Source organism: Cannabis sativa, chromosome 5 (genome assembly GCF_029168945.1).
Source record: "Cannabis sativa cultivar Pink pepper isolate KNU-18-1 chromosome 5, ASM2916894v1, whole genome shotgun sequence".
Taxonomy (NCBI): Eukaryota; Viridiplantae; Streptophyta; class Magnoliopsida; order Rosales; family Cannabaceae; genus Cannabis; species Cannabis sativa.
The window spans coordinates 57,723,165-57,731,763 of NC_083605.1; the positions used below are offsets into that span (position 1 = coordinate 57,723,165).

Sequence of the window (8,599 nt, forward strand, 5' to 3'; positions counted from 1 at the left end):
GTGAGGAACCATATGTGGTATTCACTGATGCTTCAGGTACTGGGTTAGGAGGTGTCCTCATCCAAAATGGCAAGGTGGTTGCCTATGCTTCTCGACAATTGAAACCACATGAGAATAATTACCCTACGCATGACCTAGAACTTGCTCCGATCATCTTTTCTTAAAAATTTGGAGATGTTATTTATATGGCGTAAAGTTTGAGTTATACTTAGATCATAAGAGCTTGAGGTATCTTTTTACTCAAAGGGACTTGAACTTGAGGCAAAGAAGATGGGTTGAGTATATGGAAGACTATGATTTCACTTTGCAGTATCACCCCGGGAAAGCTAATGTAGTAGCTGATGCACTAAGTAGAAAGCCTCATGGTACTTTGGCATGTTTGGCTCTTGAGGACTAGAAAAGGACAATCACAATGGGTTATTATGACTTGCAATACTATGAAGGGGAAGGAGTAGCTTGTATCTCTAACTTAGTGGCTACACCAGTACTACTTCAACAAGTTAAGCAACGTCAGTGGCAAGATGAAAAGCTGAGACTTATTTGGAACCGAATCCAGGATGGTGAGCAACTAGATGGGTGGACAGTTAATAGTGAAGGGTATCTATACCATATGGGAAGGCTAGTTGTTGCAGATATCCCTGATCTTAGGGAGACCATTTTGATTGAGGCTCATAGATCCAAATTTGCTGTACATCCTGGAAGTACGAAGATGTACCAAGATTTAAAGAGACAATATTGGTGGGAAGGTATGAAAAGAGATGTAGCCAACTTTGTAGCTAAGTGTATAGTATGTCAGCAAGTAAAGGCTGAGCATCAGAGACCCTCAAGTTTACTTCCACCTTTGCCTATACCAGAATGGAAGTGGGACAAGATTACCATGGACTTTGTTATTGGGTTGCCATTGACACCTTTGAAGCATGACGCTGTTTGGGTGATTGTTGATCGTTTGACTAAGTCAGCTCATTTTATTCCAATCAGGAAGGATTACAAGCTTACCAAGCTAGCTCGACTTTATGTAGACAATATAGTTCGACTACATGTAATGCCTTCAAGCATTGTTTCTGATAGAGATCCTCGATTTACATCAAGGTTTTGGAAGGCCTTGCAACAAGCCTTAGGGACTGAACTTCACTTGAGTACTACCCATCATCCACAGACAGATGGACAGTCTGAGAGGACCATTCAGACTTTGGAAGACATGCTTCGCTCTTGTGTTTTGGATTTTGGAGGTAGTTGGGGAGAACATTTGTCACTAGTGGAATTCACCTACAACAACAGCTACCAAGCCAATATAGGCATGGCTCCTTATGAGGCCTTATATGGAAGACCATGCAGATCGCCATTATGTTGGGCAGAACTAGATGAGCATGTTACTATTGGGCCCCAGATTATCACTAGTACCACTGAAAAGATTAAGGGAATCCAAGAAAGACTTAGGGTTGTTTAGAGTCGTCAGAAAAGCTATGCCAGTCTCCATCGACGGGAAGTTGAATTTGATGTTGGTAATTATGTCTTCTTGAAAGTTACTCCTATGCGTGGTGTAACGAGATTTGGAGTGAAGGGTAAGCTAGCCCCGAGGTATATTGGACCTTTTGAGGTTATCGAGAGGATTGGGGAGGTCGCTTACCGATTAAACTTACCAGGACAGTTGGGACATGTTTATAATGTGTTTCATGTGTCTATGTTGAGGAAGTATACTCCAGATTCGTCACATGTTATTGAGTATGAGGCTATCCCTCTTCAAGAAGATGTGACTTATGAAGAACAACCTGTCAAAATCTTGGCGAGAGAGCTAAAACTGTTAAGGAACAGAGAGATTCCAGTAGTCAAGGTCTTATGGAAGAAACACAGAGAAGACGAGGCTACTTGGGAGTTAGAGTCTGAGATGTATATGAAGTATCCTCACTTGTTTAATTTTCAACTTGAGGTTGTACTTTGAAATTTTGGGACGAAATTTCTTTAAGGAGGGGAGAATGTGATACATCGGTTTGACCGAGTCGAAGAAAAAAAAAATATATAATAATAATAATAAATAAATAACATATATATGTATATAAAAAAAAGGGAATCAAAACAAAAAGAAAAAGAAAACAGTAGCAGACCCCCCTAATCGTCTCTCTCTCTCTCTCTCTCTCTCTCTCTCTCTCTCTCTCTCTCTCTCTCTCTCTCTCTCTCTCTCTCTCTCTCTCTCTCTCTCTCTCTCTCTCTCTATCAATCTTTCTTTTTTACTCTCTCTTCAAACTCAAATACCAAAGAAAAACCCACAAACACCATAACCACCACACTCCGGCGACCCACCTCTAGCCACCGACCGGCCCCACGCGCCGGACCACTCGAACCTCCTAGTGCCAGCGACCTCACCCCCAACCGCCGCCGCTTCTCTCGCCGCCGTTAGCTTGGGATCGCAAGTCAAAGTTTGGGAGTTCAAACTTTGAACGGATTTTCGGTCACCTTCGGCGTCCGTTTGACGAGAGGTTTTCACCACTAAACTTAGCTCGTCGAGGAGAACAACCTACACTAAACCATTTTTCCCGGTTCACTACTTTTTTCGGTGACATTTTTATAGCTCTGCCCCTTTCCGACGACTTTCTGGTGACATCGTGTACCGTTATGACAAACGGTTGGTATGAATGTGATCTATTCGTCGAGGTGGTCGTTTTGATATACACTACCCTAGGAATGTCAGTCGGGCCGGGCCCGGCCCGGCCCGCCACAAACCCGGCCCGGCCCGACATCACTTTGGCCCGGCCCGGCCCGGCCCGACTCCTTCTTTTGGCCTAGCGGGTCAAGCCCGGCCCGAGATAATTGGGCCGGGTTAGGCCCGACCCGGTTTTTTTTTTTTTTTTTTTTTTTTTTTTAAGAATACTTACTCAGTTCACAAACCATTATATCCATTCTATAAAACCCTATTCCCCAGTTATGACATGTACTCACTCAACTCAACTCAACGATTCTTAATTCTTAATTCTTATTTGCCTTTCTCATATCGAGTTTTCTTTTATTCGAATATAATGTCAGATATTGAGAAACCAACCACCGATGAAAATGGGCCGGAGTCTGATGAGCCCAAAAGCCGAAAAGCCTTGATTTTGAAGATCGTAGCAGCCGTGGTTGTCGTCATTGGACTCACCATACTATTCTTCTGGATCGCAGTCAATCCCAGAAAGATGAAATTCCACGTCACCGAAGCCTCCTTCACTCAGTTCAGTCTCTCTAATGACAACACAAATCTTCTGTACAACCTTCGCCTTTCAGTCACCGTACGTAACCCTAGCAAGAGGATAGGCTTCCAGTACGACCTAGTCGAGACAGAAGCTTATTACTACGGCGAGAAATTCGACTCGGGGAATCTTGTGTCGTTTTACCAACCCCCGAAGACCACGCGGGTTGTCGACACGTGGCTTTCGGGACAGGGAAAGGTGAGGTTAGAGTCGGAGGAGGTTGTGGAGTTTAAGGAGAGGAATGGTAATTCTGGGGTTTACCCTGTTGATTTGAAGATTCATTTCTATACTAGTGTGAGATTGGGAAGCATGAATATGGTATTAAAGGTCTGTTCTATAGGAGAATACACAGTCATAACATTTGTAGACCTGGGATAAATGGTGGAGTAGTACTGAATAACAGATATGCTTCTCCTGAAACTCATAACATTTTTTTTTAGGGTTTTTAGGTTTTTTTTTTAATATTTAAAACCGGGCCGGGCCGGGCCCGACCCGAAATAATATATACCGGGCCGGGCCGGGCCGGGCCAGAAGCCCGATAAGAGCCCGAATAATTCGGGCCACGGTCGGCCCGTCGGGCCGGGGGCCCGGCCCGGCCCGCGAAAATAGCCCAGATTGACATTCCTACACTACCCCTATTTTCGACGACGTTTCCGGTACACCGATTTTTACCGCCACCGATTGTTAATGTGCACCGCTTAGGTGAGGTTTCCAAATTTTAAATATAGTCATATTATATGTCGTTGGACTCGGTTTTGGAGGTAGAATGCGATGATGATAATTATTTAACCATTTGATGGTATAGGTGAGGGTAATATGTAAGATTGGACTAAAACAATTGGAGCTCGGGACTTGAGAGCTTAAAATTTGTCTTTTGGAAAAAGTTTAACGACTCGGGAGAGGTAGGGACTCAACTTGATTATTGAACTTAATTTTTATATGTGTTGTATAACATGGGACATATTCCAATTTTGATGATTTACAAAATTGTTTGAAAAATTGAAAACTTAATCTGCATATTTTTCTGGACTGTTCTGGGGCACTGAGTGCCAAATATATTTTTGTGTGCAAATATTTATGCAGGTTATGATTTTTGGGTTTATTCAAAATACAGTTGTTATGCTGCCGAATTTTCTAGAAAATAAAAAGGAATATGTTCTTTGTTATGATTATTATTTGTGTGCTTTGGTTATACTGATGAGAGCTATGTTGATCATGATCGGTGCATATTATTGTTTCACGACCTAGTCTCTGTGTCATCATAGGTAGATCAGGTATGCACTCACCAGTAGGTGAAAGACCTAGAATCTGTACAACGAGTGAATTAAATCTGAGCCCCAGTATTATGGTGGGTATCAGATGCGACTACCCAGTTTTGGATGTCGTTTACTTTGATTGGTATTGAGAGCTAGGGGTCTAGTGGCCGGTGTGATATTCATTTGACGTTTGATTTGTGATTATTTGTTGTCTCTCTACTTTGTTTATACATTTTGATACTGGTGATGAGATATTTTATTTTTACAAAGCTAACCATGCAGGAATTTTATTAAACCAAGGTCCTTTGATATTAGTTGTTTTCCTACTGGGCTTTATAAGCTCACCCCCTATTTTCTCCCATTCCAGGAACTCAGTTTGATGCTAGTGGGTGAGGATGGTACCGTTGGGAAAGGAAGTCATTATTAGTTTAGTCTTATTTTACTCTTTAACCATCTAATGAAATTGATTTTGTATGTAAGCTGAAATGGATGGTATGGATGACTTAAATTAGCTATGTACTAGTTAGAAATGAGGAATGATGGATTCTAGGTATTATTTTGGTATTTTATTGACTTATTTAATCTATCTATTTGGTGATTAAATAATTGTGAGGATATTATTATTCTTTATACTGATGAGTGGGCCTGATTTTGTTACTAATATTTTCTTATTAATATAGGAGTTAATCCATATCTTTTAAATTAGTATTTTGTAATATAAATAAAAGGATCATTGATAATCTTTATCTTCCTACAAGGGTCAAAGTGTGACCTTTGACCACCCAAGTTATGGATATTACATATGTTGGGTTTTGTGCCCTAAATAAAACCCATTACAATCTGATTAGTTATCAATTTAAGAGATTTGAAGTTGTTTATGTTAACATGTATTTTTTATGTTTATGGTTTAATTTATATTTAATATATGCACAAAATCAGTAAAGTCCAGAACATATATTTATTCACAATTACAATATTGTCAACACAGTGGAATGTGATTGTGATTATATGATTCAAAAGACTAAGTCCCTGTTTCATCAGTGTTTTGGATTTACACTGATGTGATAATCAGCGATGAAGTATACTTACACTTGGAGTAAGTGTTATGTCCTTTCCAGGACATTGGTAAAGTATACTGGTTTCGAATGTATGGAGTATACATTGGACTGGACCGATATTGAACTTAGTTAAGATATTATAAACTTACCGTTGTATCTTTCCAAGTTAGTATCACTAGTTGATCTTAGATTAAAAGAATCTAAATCCTGATATGCTTAGGCTCAATCTCAGGAGTGTTATTCATGTTCTTTGATTTATTAGTTAAGCCTACGTTTGGGTCAGGGTGATACGTATATTTTGGGAACATGATAGTATGGCTGAGTGGGAGCGTTGAACATAAATATGGAATCTATAGCTTCTACTGGTGTATAGAAGTCAAGTGATGATTCCCTTCGAGCTTAGCTAAAAAGAAGTAAATGGATGAGCTCTTGTTTCAGTGACTATATCTTAGATGACTAAAACATCATTTACAGGTAGCTAAGTGTTTTAAGGGGCCAAATACATTGAGGGGTGAAAACAGTAAATTTATCCCATCTCGATGTAAATCATCTATGTAGAGGATCTTTGATCACATTAAGATTATAACGATGGTTAAATGAGATAGCATATCTATATCGTGAAACATATAGAATGCTCTATATAAGTCTGAGAGTGCAATTCCAAGTTCTAAGAGTGGATTCAACAAGGAATTAATAAGTTAGGGAATTTACTTAGTAAATTCGGTTCGACTTATTGGAAGCTCAGCAATATAGATCAATGGTCCCCATTCTAGTTGAGACCATACTGTTTGTAAGACTCCATAATTGATTTTATGATTAATCAATTATCATTCTAAAAGTTAGACTATGTCTAATTTGTGAATTTTCACTAAACAGGAGTGAAATTGTAAAGAAGAGAGATTCTAGGTTTATTTATTAATTAAGAGACTCTATATGTCTAATTAATAATTATATTAAATGACAATATTATTTAATAATCTATTTTAGTTATTAAATAATTAGTTTTGGCATTTAAATGGTTAGAATTGGAAAATTGGCATTTTTGGGAAAATAGAAATAAAATTGTGGAAACTGCAAAATCCAAGTGAGGCCCAATCACACCCATGGCCGGCCACTTGTATGTGCATTTCCCAATTGTTATTTTCAATTTTAATGCCAAATAATTACTAACCTAAACCTATCAGTTATCTATAAATGGAAAGTGATGGCTCACACCAAATAAGGCAATTAAGCAATTACTCAGTAATTCAGGAAACTGCCTCTTTCAGAAAGTTGAGCTTCCCTTTTCTCTATATATAGCCGCCCATCTCTTCTTCTTCTTAAAAAATCATCAACATACAAGAAAGATACAATTTCGAAATACTTAGTGAGAGAGTAGTGCCCACACACAGCAAATAGTACCTCAATCATAGATTGGAAGACTGTGAAGGATCAAATCCACGAGAAGGACATTCGGACTCAGATCTTGATTATACTCTGCAACAGAAAGTAATCAAGGGTTAGAGATCTGAGTGGAAGTAGACATATTATTCCGCTACACCCACTATAAGGTTTCTCATACTTTAATTGTGTTTATTTATTATCGTTTTAGAAGTTCATATTTAGTTTGTTAATCAACATACTTGTGAGTAGATCTAAGTTCCTGGTAAAATAAATTCCAACAACATATCTGCCACAGCCTAGGGCTCGGTTCGTGACATTATTATTGGTTCCCTTATTACTATAGTAATCATCCATATGTAATGATACATCCAAGTTCTATCCAGCATAACCGGCATTACTACTATGATCATTATCATCATCCATATGATGAAGTTATAGGGCCATGGGAGAATGGGGAAGTATTGATAAGAGATAGATGTGGGACTTTTGTGGCTTATAATCCAAGTACTAATACATTTAAAAAGTTGAGTCTTCGACCAATTGATACAAGATTATGCTATACCAATAGCTACATTCCAAGCCCTGCTTCTGTCTCTTGGATTCAAGATCATTTTCTTAATTAATTAGTTAAGTTTTATTTTTAGTTTTATTTTTTTTGAATAAAAATGTAAACTTCATTACTTTAAATCATCCAACACCAAAGAGGAAATTACAAAAGGTAAAGAAAGACTATTAAAAAGTACGATCAGCTTCAACAAGAGAGGATCGCACCAAACAATTCGCCACCCTATTAGCAGATCGCTTCACAAACCTTAGAGAGATATTACCAATCTCGGCATATAAAGCCTTACAATCTGAAATTATATGGCCATAAGGAGAAACTATATTTTTATTACTTTGAATATCAAAAATAACCCTTAAACAATCTGATTCCAAAATGACCCCATTCCATCCATTGGTCTTGATCCAACTCAAAGCTTCTTTGATTCCAATGGCCTCAACCTCATGTGGCTGTAAAGCACCCATTTTTCAGCAAAGTGGTAGCTTGAATGACCAAACCAGCAGCACACCGAGTCACTAATCCCATCCCAAATCGACCCTCCAAAGAAAAAAGTGCTCCGTCGACATTTACTTTGATGCTAGGAAAGCTTGGGGGACACAATTTCTTCGGCCAAAAACTTTGAAGCTCCATATGAGGTTCCATTTCGAACTGTTGTGCATTGCACCAATCCGAATAATTCACTTTTTCCATGTGAATTACCTCATCAATTAAAGGAGAAAGAGAATTCCGCACCACATCATTTCGTACCTTCCATAGCGCCCAAAGAGTCATAGCAGCTTCCACACAATCAACCTCACTCTAGCTTGCTAAACCTTCTTCAAACCAGCAACTAAAAGTCATGGCAGCAGGGGCCACAATCGGTACTCTGGTTTGCTGCCAGCAGGAATTTGCAAAGCTACAATGAACCAGGATATGAAGGGTAGTCTCGGGTGCAGCAGAGCACAAAGGACAAGAATTATCAACTTGCACATGTTTAGTGGACAACATGAACTTAGTTGGGAGACAATTGGTGCACACACGCCATAAGAAATTAAGAACCTTAGGAGGCAAATTTAACTTCCACATCTGTCTCCAAAAAACTGAAGAAGCATTGTGGTTAGGCTGAGTACTTACCCCATG

The 8,599-nt window shown here is 38.9% G+C and overlaps 2 protein-coding genes across 2 annotated transcripts; both read left to right on the plus strand.

Moving 5' to 3' along the window:
• Nucleotides 1-1,531: 1,531 nt before the first annotated feature.
• Nucleotides 1,532-2,630, plus strand: LOC133038410 (uncharacterized). The gene is made up of 2 exons (XM_061116553.1): nucleotides 1,532-1,887; nucleotides 2,567-2,630. Exons 1-2 carry the CDS (start codon nucleotides 1,532-1,534, stop codon nucleotides 2,628-2,630), a joined length of 420 nt encoding a protein of 139 aa, XP_060972536.1.
• A 381-nt stretch (nucleotides 2,631-3,011) lies between these two features.
• Nucleotides 3,012-3,599, plus strand: LOC133038411 (NDR1/HIN1-like protein 10). The gene has a single exon (XM_061116554.1). It carries the CDS (start codon nucleotides 3,012-3,014, stop codon nucleotides 3,597-3,599), a length of 588 nt encoding a protein of 195 aa, XP_060972537.1.
• The last annotated feature ends 5,000 nt before the right edge of the window (nucleotides 3,600-8,599 follow it).